The sequence below is a fragment of the Tubulanus polymorphus genome, chromosome 4 (assembly GCF_964204645.1).
Source record: "Tubulanus polymorphus chromosome 4, tnTubPoly1.2, whole genome shotgun sequence".
Taxonomy (NCBI): Eukaryota; Metazoa; Nemertea; class Palaeonemertea; order Tubulaniformes; family Tubulanidae; genus Tubulanus; species Tubulanus polymorphus.
In genome coordinates this window covers 10,697,264-10,718,763 of record NC_134028.1, presented here as the reverse complement: position 1 = coordinate 10,718,763, position 21,500 = coordinate 10,697,264, and the positions used below count along the sequence as shown (strand labels likewise).

Here is a 21,500-nt window from a genome sequence, read left to right as displayed (position 1 = left end):
TGAGTAGATTGGCAATTATGATTGGATTCACTTTAGTCATAAGGCACTGTATTACTAACTCACGTCGTCACAACCATTGTCTGCATTATTGGTGGATTGTGGCCATTTTCAATTCTTAAATCTTCCAGATTCTCAAAATCGACTTCTTGAAAAATCAAAATGTCCATCATTTAGCAACATATTACAAACTACAAAACAAGAAGTAATTTGAGAATAAATTATTCCCAAGCATATAGAACTTAAGGCTACAGTAGGCCTATACGTAGGTTGGTTTCCAGCTAGCGATTTCGTAGCCTATTGTTGCGATGAACATGCATTACGTACCAGATCGGACCTGGATTTTTTGTCTGTAAGGGCTTATATACGAAATACCTAGCATTGTCTATCATACATTATCCATTATATATGTATACACCATATTTTGTATGTTATACACATAAAAAGTATGTGGTACAATGCGATCGTCCAATATACAGACACTGAGACAGACAGAGGCCATCCCCTCAATTAGCACTGAGCCCGCTTGTGAAAACTAACAACATTAACATTAAACTAAACAATTGGCCTATGCAATAGTATAATTCTCCATGTCTCTTGTTTGTCCTGTCAACTTTATTGAACTGTCAAACCAATAATTTACTTGTTTAACATTATTATTGATAAGGACCAATAAAGTCAATTTGATTTGCTTAGATTTAAAATGATCTTACCTCCAAATGTTTAACATGTAGGCCTACTCGCGTATTTTAACTGGCCTTCTACTTGCAATTTCTTTTTCAAACTCCATGCTTGCAAAAGACGAATTCGGTTGGTATACATCGATATTTACCGGTAATTTTTCCACTAAAAAGTGCATCTTTATGTTATTTGTCTTCCATTTTGGAACACTACTAAAATGAAAACCTCACTGACGAACTGACTAGCTCCGATTAAATGGTTTTCAATGAACAGAAAAACAACCTAGACAAAATAATCTCATCTAAATGTTGAATTAAATACTAACAGGCCTTATTCATGCACCTTTTTGTCTATTTTTATAATAAAGCGTATATTTAAATGATCGTCATTTCTTCACTGAATCGTTATTTTCAACTTACTTAATTGATTTTGCCTTAGCTTCATAATAACTTAGTATAAGTAATTTTTTTACTAATTAAATATCACTTATCACGATTATTCTTAAATTCTAAAAGAACTAAAATGCTGATGTAAAACTTATTAATAATTAAATAATCTATTTCAATTAAACTCCCAAGCACCCCTGCACGGTGGCAGCCATATTGCCATTGTTAAGCAACACGTTTTCACGCCGTTTTCACAGGCTTTCACGATCTATTCAGTATTATATTCTCATAATGATTGCAAAACGCATTGGATGACAATGTATAATAGGGGATCATTGACAACTGGACCAAAAGTGACACTGCTTCTTTGTTTGAGGTGAAACACATAGTGGATCATTGAATGATTAGATTCATTAGAGTGGATTCGAATGGAAGTGGAACAGAAAAAGTCGAAGGCCATTTGATTTATTATCCCGCGTTTAAAGGACGCGTTGTGGATTGTTCAGGTATTATTATTGTTATGTACATGTAGTAAAGTAAACGTTTATTGTGTTGGGCTTCAGGCCACCACAAGGTCACTAAAAGAATATGCTTATTGGAATGAAAACTAACATGACTAAGTAAATATTGTAGGCCTAGAATCTTTATTTTTAGTATTGAATTGAATTTGAATTAGTTATGGTTATTAGTAGGCCTTAAATGATTGAATGTCCAGTGAAAAAATTGTGAGTGATCATTCCAATCGTGAGGGATAAAAATGGAGTTTCTTTGGTGTTTATTCATCCAATCTAAAAACCGCAGGATCATTTTGATTTTGTTGTGCGCCCATCATCGCCATTAAATTTGTATGCTGGACATGAAATTAGGTCGCTGTCGGAGTTTCGATTGTCGGCAAAAACGACGTTAGTGCAATCAATTCTTGACCATTTTTTTTCAAACTTTATAGGGTCTACACCAATAAGAATTGATCCAGACCGACACTATAAAATTGGAATTCCCATTTTTTGGCTTAAAAATGTGTCCACCAGGGGATTGTTGGAAAATGATGTTAGCGTGAGAGAGCCTTCAATTTTCCACTGATTTCTCAACAATGACAGTGTGATGAAAATCAGGTATTTACATAATAGATTATATGAGCGTTGAAATGGTTTTAGTATAGATTACAGCGTGAGCATTGTAAATTCTTCTCATTTTAGGATGCCTACTCACTATTGAATGATACAACAGCTGCTGCCATACGCTGATTATTCTGAAAACCTAATACTGTTGGGTGCATGCATGCTGTCGTCCACTCATTTAAAAGAAGAACTAATTGTCAAGGCATTGGACTGGATGCGAAGCAATGAAAGTCTTCCATGAGGAAAAAAGTTGGACCCAAACCGGGTCAGCTAAATAATACGTAAGTACATGAATTCAATATATAATGGCTAGTGTTCATTTGTTGTTGATTGACAGGGGCGGATCCAAGCTGGAAGAACGAGGGTTCAGCTCTTATGAAAAGGGCACTAGTCAATACAGGTCTCACGGTGTGAAACGGTAGTATGGGGTTTGTGCACTTCGATCATAGGGTGGAATTTTTCACCTGTGATTCAAAAGGGCACTTGGTCAGAAAAGGGGAGGGTTTAACGTTTAATATGGCGCTCGAGGCGAACAATCCTGATGCGTTGGGTGATTCAGTCGAAGGACGTGTTGGATTCGGGCGATTCAGTCGGCGCAGACCCTGACAAATTAGGTGATTTTACTGACGATTTCGTTGCACAACATAAGTGCTCGACGAAATTGCCTAATGTGTCCCCAGCTTTAGTCCATTTGAGACTTTAGTCCAAGCGGGCTATTGCATTCACCCTTTGTTCGTCTGTTGTTGGAATCCAGTATTTTGGGAGGTTTTAATACTCTTGATGTTTAAGTTATACATATATCTATCCTAGCCATGTCTCCAGCCCAAAACTGGTCCGAATCGAGATGGCCAACTGCATTGGCCATTTTCATTCCCCAAAATCATCACTTATGCAATTTTTTGAAGTTTTCAAGGGAAATTTTGAAGATGCTTCAATCTTGACACAAGATGGCCATCATGTGACCTTTTTTGTACCCAAAAAGGTCATTTTTGCCTTGTAGCTGCCTAATGGTTTGCAATTTTTCTTTGAAATTTGTAATGGGTGTACATTCTTAACAATCTAAAACATACGAGACAGATTTTTCGATCAGTCATGCGTGACACATTTGGCAGCCATCTTAGTGTCATCAGTTCTTATTCGTAGATAGAAAAAGGTTTTTGAAGGAAAATATCGACAGGTTTTGTTATAGTCTTGATATTTGATAATTGTTACCACTGTTGTAGTATTCATCTCATGTGGAATTGGGGTTACCCAGGTTTTTGTTCTCACCACCAGGGGGAGTTGAATATTGAATTATATACAATTTGTCTAATTTATTTTTGTACCTATGAATACTTTATAACATCGATCAATTATGAAATTGTAGCTTGTGACATGTTCTATGATAGTGGTGAGTTTCAATGTCCTGTTTCTATTTTATTATGTTGATTGGTTAGCATTCGAAACCATATGGGCATGGTGTCCCTAGACCCCTTGTTTTTCATCAGGTGGCGTTGAACATTGAAATTTCCAGATTGTCAAGCATTTCACCATATGGCTTAAAATCAAGTCATTGAAGAGTGCAAAAACTGTTAACTGTTATATCAGAAGACTCTTAGAAAAAGCTACAGAATTCAATCATCATCCCAAGCAGCTGAAGTTGAATTATTTATCCGGGTAAAGAAATCATTTTATACTTTTGCTTAATTTTTTTCAAATGGTTATCATTTCAGAACAATGTCAAAAGGAGAAGGGTGCGAAAGAGGCCAACATAAGACATGCCATTACTCAAAGATTTATAAAATTTATGAAGATGAATAAATCAGTTAGTATGGAAAATGTGAATCTCTTGAGTACGTTCATTCTAAACAGCACATGGATTAAGGAAATGGTCCTCACATGGTGGTTTGATTTGAATTCAACAAAAAATAGCAATTGAAGACACCTGTATTTAGCATGAAGTACACGTGTAAGACACGTGTAATATTGGATGAAATACACATGTAATTAGGATAAAGTACACGTGTAATACAAGATGAAAAACACGTGTAATAAGGATGAAGTACACGTGTAATACACGTGTAATTTGGATGAAGTACACGTGTAATAAGGATGAAGTACACGTGTAATTAGGATGAAGTACACGTGTAATACACGTGTAATTTGGATGAAGTACACGTGTAATTAGGATGAAGTACACGTGTAATTGGGATAAAGTACACGTGTAAAATTGGGCCAATTTTACACGTGTACTTGAAATACACGTGTATTTTCATTTACAATTACACGTGTACCATTTTCATAAGGGAACCAGTGGTAGCGCTTGAGATTTTCAGTGTAGGTCACATCTCACATCGACTCGGCTCGCAGTCGGTTCGTTTAATGGGAACACTTAAACATAGTATTCTTCTTAATTACATTTCGTTGATTCCATAGATATGTTTTTATGAAAATTGCTCCAGTTATAACGGATTCAAACATACATGTGAAATCATTATTTTCAAAATATTCAATTTTCTCTGCTTTTGAAGAAATTCTGACACAATATCATCTCCACTCGACAAATGATTTTTCTTCGGCGCCTTTAAGGGAGTGTCCCTTAAAGTTGAGTTCTTACTTAGTCAAACAAGGAGATATGCCTGATTCCTTTTTAAAATTTAGATTTCGACAGATATCATCAAATTACTAGGAAGGGACAGCAGCGTTCGGTCATCCACAAAAAATACCTAAAATGCAGTCCTAGGGTTATGGAAAAACAGGACACGAAACATACAGAAAAATCCTTTGTTTGGTTGACTGAAATTATTATTGAACTCTTAAATAGCGACATTCAGAGAAACAAAAACATAAGAATATAATCTCGTCCACCCGTTAAAAACATAACGTAATGATATGAGGCCATGTGTCATCTTTAATTGAAATCACATTATATTCATTCTCATGCGAGGATGGGTCTCCAAATTCATAGGATAAGGAGAATAATGGTTTGAATGATGAATACAACTGATAAAGCGCCAATTTCACTGATTCTTGCATATAAATGCTCAAAGGCGCTTTACAGTAATCGAGTAAACAGGTGCGTTTTTAGGAGTCTTTTGAATTTGAATTGAAATCGGGTGTTCATAACGACTATAGGCGCTTTTACGAAACTGAATCTTTGTAAATCGATTTAAGTTTCACGTTTACGGCACGCGGTTTAGTGAATCCGATATGGTAAATCAACTCGTTTATGGACGCGGTTTAGTAAATTGATTTATTAAATCGACTAACTTGCTCGGCGAGCAAGTTAGTGGCGATTTAGTCAGTGAAATCCAACATGGCGTCCTCTTCGACCGCGGGCTAAAGACATCTATTGCAGACCATCATCTATCAATAATTCGGTCACCATTGACGCCCATTTTCTTTCGAATCGCGACCTTAAGATTGATAAATTGATTCGACTCATTTACGAAAAACGATTCGATTTACTAATCCTTACGTTTTCCAACATCGAATCGGATTTAGCTAAACCGAATCAGATTCAATTTCGTAAAAGCGCCTTATAATTGAGCATTCTAGGGCTGGAGCAAGAAACGTGTGGGATCGTCCGCCAAGGTATCGCTAAGGAGTCAGTCCGTGGTGGCTTTTGAAAGCGACGACCGCATATGAATGCATTGATTGAATGACATCTCAAAAGTCAGATTATATAAAATTAAACATGATATGCGGATAGGTTCTTCCAATTAGGCCTATACTGGTAAAAATTAAATGACCCAATATGTGATATAAATGTTCAATCAAAAAGTAGAAAGTGAATCCGTAATTCAGTATGGTAGGCCTATTGTTACAACATCAAACACTCAAATTCAATCCTTTGTTAAATTGAAAGCCAGTGTAGATGAGCAAGTATCGTGGTCCCTGATTTTAGTTATCGTAATAATTCAAGCCACGCTATTACTTAATCTTTTTACTAATCATAGAAAATTGTGGTGAAATATTTGACTCGACGGTTGCTTGAAGATTGTATCTCTCCAAGCCAGAGGTAATCACGGATATCGGACTACAAAAAAATTCCTTGTGTAAAGCTCAACTTTGTAAATGCCTGGAAAAGCTCGCCTCGGATATTTCAATAATGATTAAACATTAATTTTCCCAACGAAAAACCTAAACAACCAATGTACGCTTGCTTTAAGTTTACCAATGCACTATCGTTGCTTTTTCTAGCTATTTGTACTGTTTGCCGCAAAAAGATTGCATCCTCTATTACAGGATTTAAGGATACAACTCTAAAACCAGTTAGTTTAAATTAACCATTATACAATATGATACATGACCAAATACACTGTTGATATGAAAAAGATCCAATATGTACACATTTCAAATCTCAAACCAAGTTTTATCATTAGAAAATAACGACACAACGTTCGATCTTTCACTAGAGATCATCTTTTTGAATTTGTACACAGTGAATTTTCGTATCGTATTATGGTATTATCAATTCTCCGCATTTGAGTGTGACTATTCTACGAATACAAAGTTATTTTTAGCAATGAAGTTTTAATTGTCATTTTAAATGATAACTATCCACTGGTATGTAAACTTACTAACTTTTGGCAACTGACCTCAAATCTTGGAATGGGCTCAGGTAGCCTGCTGATCCACTCTTCATTAATACTTCTAAAGAAATATTCAGTATAAGAAGTAAAAAGTATATTAGAGTACTATTTATCTGTATATCGCGATAATTCGTGTACGTATGATTGAAAAACGATATTCTATCGAATCTCATGGTACTTATGATTATTGTGTATAAGATCAATAATTAGCAACCTTCCACGGATACGAAGCGGCCTAAGTTTACATCCTACCATAATTTTCTCTAAACTCTCAGCATTATATCAAGATCGGTCTTAGAAAATATATGAAGGACGTGTTCACAGGTTAATGAGGCCAAAAATCTTCCTCAAAATTTCAAATTTTTACGAGCAAAGATAATATACTTCATGCTTTTGGTGCAGAAATAATGGATGTCCACAAATTGCAATTTGTGTTTTCAAAGTAAACGATCCGAGTGTAGAATTGTTTCGAATTCAGGGTTCTCCCATTTACTCTCCGGTATTTTACAATGTTTCAATAAGATACGTAAGTCGCAATTTTGTTGTGATACAGCTTTCTCTATTGGTCAGCGTTGTGATCACTTAAAATTACCCATAAGTTTGAATTCTCACTGAACTACTACATCCCTTATAACGAATATATATATTTCATATGAGGCGATTAACTTTGATGATCTGCGGTCAGTGGACAGCAGTTACGAAACATTCAAAACTACTACATTATCTTCCATCTATTCATTATTCATATATATATGATATGATATGATGTGATATGATATAATATCTCCTTTAGTGTTCAGTTTAAACGTCTTGAACGCAAAAGTTTGACAAGTTTCGCATGATGGTACCGATACGCACGTTCACGCGAGTGAAATGTGCACGTTACAGGCTCAAATGCGCACGTTAGAATTACAAATCGAAACGTTGTTCGTTCAAAACCCGATGTGAAAATCTTTTGCATTTAGTGGGAAATTTCAAAGTTAGCTCGCTTCCTACAATAAAAATTGGACAAGACTTTTAAAACGACACATTTAATAAGAGTAGTACTGAGGAAGGATTCAGGCAATACCCCGTGTTATTTCTAAAAACATTTAACCGGTAATTAGACAGTACTGGTGTAGCTTGTACAGGTAAAAGAGATATTATATTTACGTTCAGACCGAATGAAATTATTTGATACGAGACACGACTAAGTTGTGTCCGAAACAGATAAATATAGCTATGTGGTCAGTATTGGTCAAGATTTGGTCACTTGAATAGTTGTTAGATGAAAGCCCACACCATTTCTAATTATTTGACACCAAACACGACTGTGTTGCTTCTAGAATAAACAAATTACTTTAAGGTCAGTATTGGTAAAATATTGGTCAGTTAAATAGTTGTTAGATCATAGCCCGCACCGTATCTAGTAGCTCGACGCCCAAACACGATTTTATTGCTTTACTAAACATATAAATTACATATGGTGGGTTCTAGTTAGTGGTAACTGGTCAGTACTGGTCAAGCATTGGTCAGTTAAACAATTTTTAGTTCAATGTCCACATTATATCTAGTTATTTGACACCAAATAACTTAATTGTTTGCAAAACAGATAATTTACTATATAGCCAGTACTGGTCATGCATTGGTCAGTTGATAGACCAAGGTCCACGCCACGAGTTATTTGATACTAAACATTATTGTGTCGTTTCGGAAAATTTATCTGTTGGGCAATTTGTGGTCAGCCCTGGTTCGTTAGTTCTAATTTTGCGGGCATTTTATCTCGAACCACCGAAAGACTGAATTACTAATTAATTCAACAGATCATTAATTAATGGAAATGAAGATCAGTGTTAACTAAGTCCTTAGTCTGAATAAAATGTATGTGGTATTATATGGGTGCTATGGTGCTGTACACCGAACTGTAACTTTTTATTTTCACTACTACCGTAATTGACTATGATGTTTTCAAGTGGTCTTAAGTACCGCTAATAGCCGAAAGTCGTTGATTTATGTGAAATTTACACACAGCGCCACCCGTTGGTAGTAAAACTAACCCGAGCAATACGGGTGTTAAATAGATACGCTAGCAAACCGGCATTCTCATAATGAAGAAGAAGAGCTCTCATCAGTTCTACGAGGGCTTATGTTACGATTATGTTGATCCTGAAGTTATGCAGTCTGCTGTTACTAGTACAAGATTACAAATGTTGATTTGAGAAGAAAGTTCTTCCTGTTAAGGTAAGAACCTTTTAACGAAATTGCATTTTACATAGGCCTTAATATTCAACTGTCCTGGAAGATCATATTCATCAAATGTTACATTAATAGGAACTAGCTGTGAATGTGATATTTATTGCTGCACTTTTGTAGTGTAGATATTTTTCCGAGAAAATTTATTCTAATTCATGTTTGTCCAATATTGATTTTCAGGTCAAAGTTGGCTCTGCAACCAAAGTGGCAATAAAAGATGCTAAACTGAGTTTCTACAATGATTGTCAAACTCTTCTATTGAGACTCTATGAAGATGAGTTAGTCAAATTCGCATCGAAAAAGAGACGCCTCGAAACGGACATTATTTCATTGAATTCAACTTCAGGGACACTCGCAGACCCTGCTGGGGAGAACAGAGCGCTTTCCCTTCTTACACAATCGAATACATTACGAAGACGTGCAAAAGACAAAGCCAGTGAACTGTCTGTTGTGGAAGAAGAAATGGAAACTCTAAACGCAATTTCACAGATTTGAGCATAGACATTCTAATCGTGCGGATTATCATTGTTACTTTTGTGAATATGAACACATTGCAGAATAAATATGGGTTTTTGTTAATACGTATGGTTATATGCTTTTGATTTTTGTTTTTAGTTTGAGTAGAAACACCGTGTTGATAATTTATTATAATTGGACCCTAAAATTTAGGTTATCATCTAAAAAACCCTAAAAAAGCCCTAAAATTCTGGAAAGACCAATCTGTAGGAACCATGAGACTATCATATACCTGGTGGAGGGCTCCCATTTCCTTTGCAAGAGGTTTCGGAGTCCTGCTGAAAAAAATTTTAAAATTAAGGTACAATTTTATACAGTTTTAGTGCATATTACAGCTTTAAGAAGTACTGTGGACTTTTGTCATAGATCAATGTCAGGTGGAATTTTTCACGAGTGATTTTCAACAGGGCACTTTATCAGAAAAGGGGGAAAAATGGAGACCCCCGAATCCCTTCTGGATCTGTACCTGTACTGCTGCTAATGTTTAAAAATCAGAAAACTAAGGCAGGAAGAGCACGCAAAAATTACGTCAAAATAGGGATGCCGTGTCACCACAGACACCGTGGTGCGAAATCGAGCCAATAAATGGCTTATGATGACAAGCAACGCGACGCCTATCGACACAACTGGGTTTATCGCCTACAAGAAGCCGCTAGTTGCGGGTGTCACTAAAACTATGCACTACTAAAACGAAGACCCTGATTACTTGAATTAGTCTCTTTGTCTCTGGATTGTATATATATCTCATAATTTTTGTAGTTTCTCATTATTCCTGAAGATGACTATTAGGATATAGTCGAAACGTTGAAATAAACTACTATCTCGAAGTTTCATTTTCGGACTTTTTCGTTATAGGCCTAATTGTGGGATTCTCTCTACATCGCGTCAACACGGATATAGTGTTCTATCAATCTTGAAAACGCTATGAATCAAATAACGCTAATTAGTCCAAATCGAGGCTGAAAGAATTTTTGTTAATTTTCCGCTCAAAAACAGCTAAGGGAACCAGCAGAAAATGAGCGGAAAATAAGCGGAAGGGGGACATGTTCCGCTCAAATTCAGCTCATTTTCAGTACGCTACAAATGTTAAATTCCGCTCATTTTCAGTGAATTTCCGCTCAAATTCAGCTATTTTTCAGCATTGAATTTTCCGCTCATTTTCCGCACTCTCAAAGGAGGACTCTGATAGTGTTCAGAAATTTAAACTGTAAAGTCTCGAACAATTTAAGATCTTCAAAGCCCCACACTTCAGAGGCGTACATAGCAATAGGTAAAACAGTGGAATCGAATATTTTCAGTTGGATGTCAAAAAAGGAAGGTTTAAATTGCGGCATTTGTTTATCAGCCTGAGCATTGCTCTCTGCGCTTTATGATATAAATCTTCTCTCGCCGAAGCTGTCGTTGTGTGGCGCCTTCTTGTGGAGACGCCATCTTTTTAAACAAAAGTTTAATCTAAGTTGATTTACACCGGTTTATAGCCGCCATTTCTCTTATCAGTTCCATGTGGTAGTTAGTTTGATAATGGCTGACGTTTCCACACGTCATGTTTCCTGATTTGTATCTGACCACCTATTTGCCATGAAATGTTTGCCAGTTTAGACTGACTATTGATATATTCTTATATATTCATAAGCAGCAATATGGTATGTATCTGATTGCAGAACTAAATGAATCGTCGTACCGGTAATTTCGCGGACCCAACAGCTTCAATTTCAATGTAATTTTATTACAAGCTGATCCGTAGCAAAACTCATGGGCAGATACCACATGGGTTTGTCGATTGGCTTGCATTTTTCTTCAGGAGCTCAAATTTTAAGTTTGATGGCGAATTGTAGCTTAGATCATCCAGTATCCCTGGTAACTAGGCTATATGTTTAAAAGGAATATATCACAGGTCGATGAAAATACGTAGATAGCTATATCCATAAAAAATTCAAATAGCTCCAATCTTACTGAAAGAAAGCTTGTTGGAATGGGGAGTGCTCAAATAACAATATGCTTTTTAAATTTTTGAATTATCTTCAGTAGTTTTCAAGATATTGCAAATTGAAGTTTGAAATTTGGAGAAGGGTCATTCTTAAGAATCCGCAGACCTGCCCTGAGAGGCGACATGGCTTCTCAGGGCAGGAACCTGCCCTGAGAGGCCATTGGTGCAATTAAGCAGTATAAATGGAAAACTCTGCTATAATTCTGATGAAACGGCGAACCATTTCGCCGATGTTTGCATGCACATTGTCGAGTATCATGAAATTAAATGGATTAAAATTAAATAAATTAAATGTATTGATACATCGATACTTAACAAATAAAACGAAAGTAATATTTCAGTTAAAATTCATTCATAATAAGAAATGTATTTCTAAAAAGTCATGTAGTTAACCGACGACGGAAAGTTATGGGGATTATATAAATTTCAAAGCATTAATTTAATTATTCAAATATCCTATAGGCCTAGGCCTACATAAACAATTTGTGTCGTCCACTGATATTAGTGCGTTTCAATATGCTGTATATTCTTATTCAACTGTGAATTTTTTGGGGGTTTCTACTGCTTTCGCAGCAACTCTATTGTAATTCTGCTGATCATATTTTTCTTCGGGGTAAGGGTTGGTTGATCATATGTCATATTATTTTTTCGTTAGGTTAATTACCTAAGCGCAGGCCAACTTTAATCAGTTTTATACTTTATCTAATGACAATGGCATAATTATAGTTGCCACAAGCAATAAGGCATAGGCCTACACAATTAAATCTAATCTGATCAGCCCTGCGGGTGCAATTATATACGTAGTCTACTGTCGTCAACCTGCCCTGAGAGGCTAGTTTAACTACTGCAGTTTGAGTTCTGCAGATCACCTGCCCTGAGAGACCAGTTCAACTGCTGCAGTTTGACTTCAGATATCAACCTGCCCTGAGAGGCCAGTTCAACTGCTGCAGATTGACTTCCGATGTCAACCTGCCCTGAGAGGCCAGTTCAACTGCTGCAGATTGACTTCAGATATCAACCTGCCCTGAGAGGCCAGTTCAACTGCTGCAGATTGACTTTCGATGTCAACCTGCCCTGAGAGGCCAGTTCAACTGCTGCAGTTTGACTTCAGATATCAACCTGCCCTGAGAGGCCAGTTCAACTGCTGCAGATTGACTTCCGATATCAACCTGCCCTGAGAGGCCAGTTCAACTGCTGCAGTTTGACTTCAGATATCAACCTGCCCTGAGAGGCCACTTTCAGTCTGCAGAAATCAACCTGCCCTGAGAGGCCACTTTCATTCTGCAGAAATCAACCTGCCCTGAGAGGCCAGTTTCATTCTGCAGATATCACCTGTCCTGAGAGGCCAGTTTCATTCTGCAGATATCACCTGTCCTGAGAGGCCAGTTTCATTGCTGCAGTTTGACTTCTGACACCAACCTGCCCTGAGAGGCCACTTTCATTCTGCAGAAATCAACCTGCCCTGAGAGGCCACTTTCATTCTGCAGATATCACCTGTCCTGAGAGGCCAGTTTCATTCTGCAGATATCACCTGTCCTGAGAGGCCAGTTTCATTGCTGCAGTTTGACTTCTGACACCAACCTGCCCTGAGAGGCCACTTTCATTCTGCAGAAATCAACCTGCCCTGAGTGGCCACTTTCATTCTGCAGAAATCAACCTGCCCTGAGAGGCAAGTTTAACTGCTGCAGTTTGACTTCCGATATCAACCTGCCCTGAGAGGCCAGTTCAACTGCTGCAGATTGACTTCAGATGTCAACCTGCCCTGAGAGGCCACTTTCATTCTGCAGAAATCAACCTGCCCTGAGAGGCCAGTTCAACTGCTGCAGATTGACTTCCGATGTCAACTTGCCCTGAGGCCAGTTTTGATTCTGCAGAAATCAACCTGCCCTGAGAGGCCAGTTTCGTTCTGCAGAAATCAACCTGCCCTGAGAGGCCAGTTCAACTGCTGCAGATTGATTTCCGATATCAACCTGCCCTGAGAGGCCAGTTTAACTGCTGCAGTTTTAGTTCTGATATCAACCTGCCCTGAGGCCAGTTTTGATTCTGCAGAAATCAACCTGCCCTGAGAGGCCAGTTCAACTGCTGCAGTTTGACTTCCGATATCAACCTGCCCTGAGAGGCCAGTTTCACTCTGGAGATATCACCTGCCCTGAGAGGCTAGTTTAACTGCTGCAGTTTGACTTCCGATATCAACCTACCCTGAGGGGCCATTTGTTGCAAGTGCATTCATATTTATTGATGCAAACAATGTATAGAAATACGTATGCAATTGTAACACAAGAAAGTGAAGTGCAAAGAAATTGGTCGAAGAAACATAGCACGTTAATTGTAAATTATAGATTACAAATAAAAACAGCGCCGCTTGGAATCATATAATTTAATTGTTACAAAAACTTGTATCATCGTTATCATTAATTACCTAACATAGCAGCAAAATACTATTCCTGAGAATAATTGTGATTTTTCTTCTTCATTAAGTTATAGATGAAATTTTTGATGATGTTTTGATAAGAAATGTTCCCACAGAAAAAAGTTTTTTTCATTTCTTTATTTCTATGAAAAATATTAGTATTTTTTAATTTTTTTCTGAAAAATACCAATTCTAATTCTATTTTCTTATATATTTCAACAAAAATTCATATTTTGATTTTAGTTGTAACTTTCGTTTCCCTATCGTCTTGACTTTTTAACTGTTTTAGCTTAATATGATTAAAAGCATTTGTATTTCTTAATTTATTTCTATAGAATACAGCGTAGTCTTCTATTGTATGATCGAAAACTTTAGTTTGAATCTCGAATATCCCGATCACCTTGCCACCATTTCAGCTCTCTGTTGAATGGGTTTTCATTTTCTATTGATTCAAACGACTGGCCTCTCAGGGCAGGTTCCTGCCCTGAGAAGCCATGTGGCCTCTTAGGGCAGGTTCTGGAAATTCTGCAGAATGACTCATATGAAAATTTGAGCGAAAAGTGTCTTCATGTTTCAATACACAAAAACTGTGATCTAAGAAGGCAATATTACATGTAAACAAACTTCAATATCTCTTAAACTAAAAGAGATAGACTAGAAATTTAAAGAGCAATGCACTCATAGCACTTTCAGGTGACAGTTGAAAGACCCAAAATTTTTATCTGATTCCAAATGCCTATGGTTTCCATGGAAACCAGCCGAAAAATGGTAAAATAATGAAAATATCGATGTTAGATCAAAAGTTATGATGTAGAAAGGGGATAGAATAACTAGTTATCAATAGTTTATGTTTGCCCTAAGTTTATCTAGGAATATCTATTATTATATAGATTATTATTATTAGGTTTCCATGGTAACGGCAAGAAAAAATGTGAAATATTGAGAAATATTGATATGATTTCAGATGAAATTATTTTTTTCACTACATAATTTTTGAAATGAATAAACATGATTATCAAGGCCAGTCAGTTAGGTCTATAGCCATAGGCTCATATTGCAAATTGATTTAAATATACCAATTTTATATATTATTTGCTAAATGAATTTTAGTTAAGAAAAGCAGAAAATTAGGCTTGGCCTAGCTCAAAACGCTGATATTTGAAATATATTCATGATATCATAATAAAATCAATCAGTTTAGAAAGATTAACCAAGCAATAGTAATAATACTACTAATAATAACCAAATAATAATCCATTTGTTTTGTTTTGAGCTAAATTTCAACAATTTTTTATATATATTTCAATTTTGCTGCTTTTGGAAAATCCCCTCGGGAGCCTCATTGTCCCATCACGCGCCTCTTTTTTTGCCCGTCACAAGCCTCAATTCATCCCATTAGACGCCTCCCTCTTTCAACAGCCCCTTCGCCGACGGGAGCGTAGTGGCGATCCGCGCGCAAAAAAAAAAATTTTTTTGTCGATCATTTCGCTAAATCTGTCCTAATATTCTGAAATATAGTGATGAATAATTATGAATCGGAAAATAAATACAATAATTCACCGCTAGACCGATGAATAATTGTTGAATATTGATCTCATCATGAGCAGCGCGGCGCGTCATCATTCAAAAACAAGTGCCGGCCGCCATTTTGTATCGCTCGCTTCAACGCAAAACTTAGACCGACTTTTCCGGCAGCGATCGCTCAGCCCCGACACGAAATAAAATCATGCGGTCTTCAGTATTTGAATTTTAAGATCCTAAAAATTCCGATTCCTGATGATTAGTCGCTTATTCCGGGTCCTAAGCTGACGAATTTTGCTCTTGAAAAAGGGTATATTTCGATTTCTATTTTCTTCGACTAAAATGCGGATTTATACACTAAACCAACCCCCAAGTGAAAAAGATCGATCTTATTGGTTGATTCCAAAAGATTTTAGCTCATTTGCATTGATAGACAGGTTTTATGAATGATTTTACTACGCGATGTCAAAACGCGTAGTAAAAACGCGCATCACACTTTTCCTAATCAATAATGGTCGTCACAATCGATAGTGGCGCCCCACGCGGACATGAACATACCTAACGTAGATTTATGTATCTCGGTGAAAGTGCAGATCCGCACCTCTCGTGATTGACCATCTGCAGAATGACAGAATCCAGGCTAAAATCTTTCTACTGAAGATATATTAAAATTAACCAATGGAAATGTACCGAATTGCTGATGACATTTTGAATCTGAAACAATGATATTTAATAGCCTATAATTGATTGAACCGTTTACGCGGAGAGGTGCAGATCTGCACTTTTACCCGTATCTCTACTACGTAAATTTATGTACTGTATGTAAATTTACGTTTTTAGCTAATGAGAAAAGTTGCAAGTTTTCACCGTTATACACACTCTTTGATTTTGATGATTTACCTCAACTCCATTGCATTTCAAGTTATTCCTGAGTGATAAGAATTAGCGTAAGGAAAAAATAAAAGAACATTCAGGGATTATATATTCAGTCAGGAACACTTTCCAAAAATGGCTTATTCTACCAATTTCGGCGTTTTCCGCCAATAACGGCAGAATCAGCCGTTTATGGATCACTCGGTTTTGAAACTTTCAGTGGTTTAGGCCTAAGATGGCTTAATTAGTCAGTAACCTGTCTGTGGTTTAGTTTCACGATCGGATATTTTCACAAACCACAGTCAGGAATGGGAAGGTCATTTTTCAATGAAATCTTCGTCAGCCAATTTGACTGACGAGTAATTTACCTGGCATTTCATTGTCTCTTACGATAGGCCTATCCGTCTAATTTTTGTTGTATTCAACACACTACAGATTCGTTGTTTGTTGACGATCTTAATCCATGTGCAAATCGGCCGTAAAGTGAGAGTAAATTTCCGAGACAACGGCCGCCATTTTGAAAACTTGTGGAGAGTGTTGGTACCTGTGGACTGAGGACTGAGGCCAGGACAACGACACTAACTAACGAAACGAAATTGAAAAAATTAAGAAATCAACACTAATTCATATTTTTCTTCAACCAGAATTTATTATTTAATTACTTATTTGATGGAAAACACAGAGATTTGAAATATATATTGAAAAACCATCAAAAATAAAAATTGTCGTTTTGTTTTGGAAGTTTTATATAAATCCTTGTAGGTCACCTAGTCTATCATGCCACATGTATGCAATACAGAGAAATGGCGGTCTATGGCGGAATTTGCGGTGAAATTAATTTATTTCTCAAAATAATGTTGATTAATCGCTCGAAACATACATAAAATTGAATTATTTCGAAAGGTATCTGCGTTAGTTTCTGAAATAAGCCATTAATTGTGGACTGAAATGAATAGAAATTTTATTTTTAGCCCACTTGGGACTTTAGTCCCAGCGGGCTATTGCGTTCACTTTTCGTCCATCATTCGTCCGTAGACGGAATCCAGTGATTTTGGGAAGTTTTGAAGGGCGCTTCAATGAAATGTCTTGATATTTGGGTTACACATGTATCTACCCTAGACGCATCTTCAGCCCAAAAACTGGCCCTGTCAGAATCAAGATGGCCGACTATCCAAAATTAGCACTTTTTACACGTTTTTGAACTTCTTGAGGGAAATTTTGAAGACGCTTTGATCAATTACCTTGATCTTTCGTATATAGGCCTATTTGAATCCCCCCAAGCCCCATGAGCATAACAAAAATTGGGTCGATCGGACTCAAGATGGCTGTCCTATGACCTTTTAAGTGCCCAAAAATGTCAATTTTGGCCCCAATTCTGAATCCTGTAGCTTCCTACTGGTTTGCCATTTCTCATTGCAATTGCTGATTGGTATTCTTTGGAAATGCGATGTTTTTTGGGACAGGTATTTTTGATCAGCCAATTATGACGCAATTGATGGCCATCTTGGTGTCATCAGTACTCATTCGTAGGTGGGAAAAAGTTTTTAGACATTATATTGATACCTTAGCATGTTTTGTTACCACAATGAATTAAAAAGTTGTAGGTTATAACGTGTTCTATGATTGTGGTGAGTCTCAAGGTCATTGGTTTTTGTATATGGCCACCAGGGGGCATTGAATAATACAATATCTTAGTATATCTATATTATATTTGTACCAATGCATATTTTGTTACCACAATCAATTGCAAAGTTGTAGCTCATCGTCTATGATTGTGGTGAGTTTCAAGGACATTAGTTATTCTATATGGTCACTAGGGGGCGCTGAATAGTAGAATAACTTGGTATTTCCTTAGTATATTGGTAGACCTACCTAGGCATATTTTGTTTCCATGAACAATTGCAAAGTTGTAGCTCATGACATGTTCAATGATTGTGGTGAGTTTCAAGGACATTGGGTTTTGAATATGGTCACCAGGGGCGTTGAATAGTAGAATAACTAAGTATTTCCATATTCGATTGGTAACAAGGCATATTTTGTTATCACAGTCAATTACAAAATCGCAGCTGCTGACATGTTCTATGATTGTGGTGAGTTTCAAGGTCATTGGTTTTGTACATGGTCACCAGGGTGCGTTGAATATTGAAATTGGATTGATAAGCATTTGAAACCACTTCCCAAGTGGGCATCGTGTCCCTGGACCCCCTAGTATAGGTACCTAGGCGCATTTTGTTAGCGTGATCGATTGCAAAGTTGTAGCTCATGACATGCTCATGACATAATTTTGATGAGTTTCAAGGTCATTGGGCTTTGCATATGGTCACCAGGGGGCATTGAATAGTAGAATAACTTAGTATTTCCATATCATATTGGTAACTAAGCATATTCTGTTACCACAATTGATTACAAAATAGTAGCTGCTGACATGTTCTATGAGTTTCAAGGTCATTGGATGGGGCATTGAACATTGAAATTGTTAGATTGTTGAGCATCTGAAACCACTTCCCAAGTGGGCATGGTGTCCCTGGACCCCTAGTTTCAACCTTGTTTTGGCCAATTTCATCCCTAACGTTGGTATAAGCCCATCCGATTATAAAAGGCTTACCACCGACGATTAGGTAACTAACTACCTTTCGAAATAATCCAATTTTATGTAGGCCTATGATTTGAGCGATTAATCGACGTTTCTTTTAGAAATTAATTAATTTCTCCACAAATTCCCCCATTGGCTGTCATTTCTCTGTATTGCATACATGCCGTTCACGCCATTATATTTCACTTTCAAAATCCTTTCAACCGGATAGAGCATCGGATCATCGGACGTTCGGGCAAAACCCCAGCTCTCAGAAGTATGCGCTCTGGGGTTGCCTTTAGCCATACTAGTAATCACACCGGATTTTTGCAGAAATGTAGCGTGATTGTTGTAATTTGAAAGTATTTTGGTCAACTTTCTTTGTTGGCATATTGCAGTATGCAACTGAATCTTTGCTACCCGAAGCATCTTGAGGACCCTTTGATGTCAGTTCCACCTTAGTGGTACGTGTTCTGTTAGCGATATCCTTGTCTGGAAGACGGGGACGATTTGTATCACTGGCCATTGGTTGTGGGGAACCTTGGATGTCACGATTAGATTGTTGTGGCGAACTTTCGTCTAATGAGCTTGGCTGCGATTGTGGTACAGGCGCCTGATCGATTGTATCATCCTCTTTTCTTCGAACATAAGGAATCATACAAGTAGCATTGGTCGCAGACATTAAGATTTTGTTATTTACTGACCGAAGGAAATATGTGTCATTTAGACCCAATCGTACTACTGTGTAAGAACCCTTGTACTTATCGCTGAGTTTTTAGGCCAACCGTTGGCTGAGCCTGTTACTATACAAATGGAGCGAATTTAAATGACATGGTTTCTAGAGTAAAGGCTCTTAGTCAGTGCAACTGATCATATATTCATACAAATCATTAATTAAAGCATTATCCATTCTCCGAACTCTACGTTGCTGAATTTTGGAGGAGGGCCTCGTTGAAATTTATATGAGCTTTTTCGCGAATATCTGATCGCAAAAATATTGGTTTTGAAAAGCCAATCAGAAAGCAAAGACTCCTCTATCATTGGCTTAGCCGCAGAAATCAGCAGGTGTTCACGTGAACCCGCAGTATCGTCTACCGTTTTACTTCCGGGTTACATTTTAAGATCTAAAGTTGTTTTTCAAGATCGATTTCTGTGAAAGCTTTAGTTGATTTGGTTTTTGGGAGGAATATTTTGATTTGCACTATAGAAAATATCATTGACCATTGTGCAAAGTCCGGGAATAATAGCTTTTTCAAATTTTATTCCTAAAAAAAATATCAAATCCAATTCAATTTTACTTTATTGAACAAGGTTAAACATCAAATCCAATTCAATTTTGTTTTATTGAGCAAATTTCAGAAAATTAAATTCTATTCCGCAAAAAAATCAATAAGACCAAGGGAAAAGATTTATCTGAGGTATTTGTTCCTGCCAGATCCAGTCGCTGTCTGTGCTAGTTTTGTCATTTGTCATCATTTGCTATTTTATGAAAAGCTGACAGGCTGGCCATAGTGCCCCTTGGGGCTCTTGTTTGGATTTACAAACCGGCACTGCCTCATTAAGGCCCCTGCACACAAGCCGATAACAGCGTACGCAAATGGCGCAGCGCTGTTTTCGGCTCGTGTGCATGGGCCTTTTCGAGCGCATTTTGTCGTTCGCCAAATATCTATCATGTTTGATATTTTTGACGCAGTGCCAACTGCGCTCTCGTGTGCGGGCAACTCAGTGCTATTTGCGTTTCATTCGTCGTCAATGCGCTTGGGTCATTACTCAAAAACTGATGATAGCGGCTAGTTTATTGTTTTCAGATTAGAAAAACGCTGATTTATGATATGGGATTACTTAAATTATCAAAATCACAATTTTCCCCTTGCAAGACTTTTAATGCCGATATAGATGTAATAAGAACAGAAAATTCCCTTTATATTCAAATAGATTTGACAAGGGCAATAAGAAGTAAACGGTGCAGATATGCAGTAAATGTGGTTGTATAATGCATACGTGCTTTTGCTGCAGCTCCCTTTGCTGAGCGCAGTTTTGGGCTCTTGTGCGGGCCCTATATTCAGCGCTAAATGCGTACGCAAAATTTGTTCGTGTGCGGGGGCCTTTAGTGACCCATACTTCGTCACCAACTTTAAACTTAGGATGTTCAGCTGCCTTATTGTACGAGCGTCCATTCTTGGCCTGCGTAGCCTGGTTTCGTTGAGTGACGATTTCTTTTACAATTGAAAGATTCTCAGTAGGTGTGAGGACTGTATCCAGTGGCAGAGGCATTTCTTTAGCAAACAAAACATGGAATGGGGAAAACCCAGTTGATTCGCATGGAGAAGCCCCGATGGCTATTAAAATGCTTGGTAGAATTTCAGCCCAGTTAGACTGTTGTTCATTAATGTAACAACGCAATATCTGCGCGAGTGTTCTATTCTGACGTTCAACAGTTGCATTTGTCTGAGGATAGTAACCGGATGTTGCATGACGCTTCACTTAGAATATATCACACAAAGATGACACTAATGCATTTAGGAATGACCTGCCACGATCAGATATCAGAGAGCGCAGGGCACCATACCTAGGGAAGATTTCATTGTAGAGAACCCTAGCGACCTCACTGGCTTCTTCTGTCTTCAAGGGAA

The 21,500-nt window shown here is 37.3% G+C and overlaps 1 protein-coding gene and 1 long non-coding RNA gene across 2 annotated transcripts in view; both read left to right on the top strand.

Annotated features, from left to right (window-relative positions):
* The first annotated feature begins 1,278 nt into the window (after positions 1-1,278).
* Positions 1,279-4,208, top strand: LOC141904085 (uncharacterized). Its single transcript, XR_012619123.1, has 4 exons — positions 1,279-1,570; positions 2,011-2,176; positions 2,261-2,463; positions 3,895-4,208. It is a non-coding gene; the product is annotated as an uncharacterized LOC141904085 (long non-coding RNA).
* Positions 4,209-11,027: 6,819 nt separating this feature from the next.
* The window catches only part of LOC141903636 (exportin-6-like), a 78,527-nt gene continuing 68,054 nt past the window's right edge, over positions 11,028-21,500 (top strand). The window contains exon 1 of the mRNA XM_074791843.1: positions 11,028-11,147. Coding sequence (XP_074647944.1) covers positions 11,145-11,147 — 3 coding nt within the window. The 5' untranslated portion in view covers positions 11,028-11,144. The remainder of the gene's footprint in view (positions 11,148-21,500) is intronic.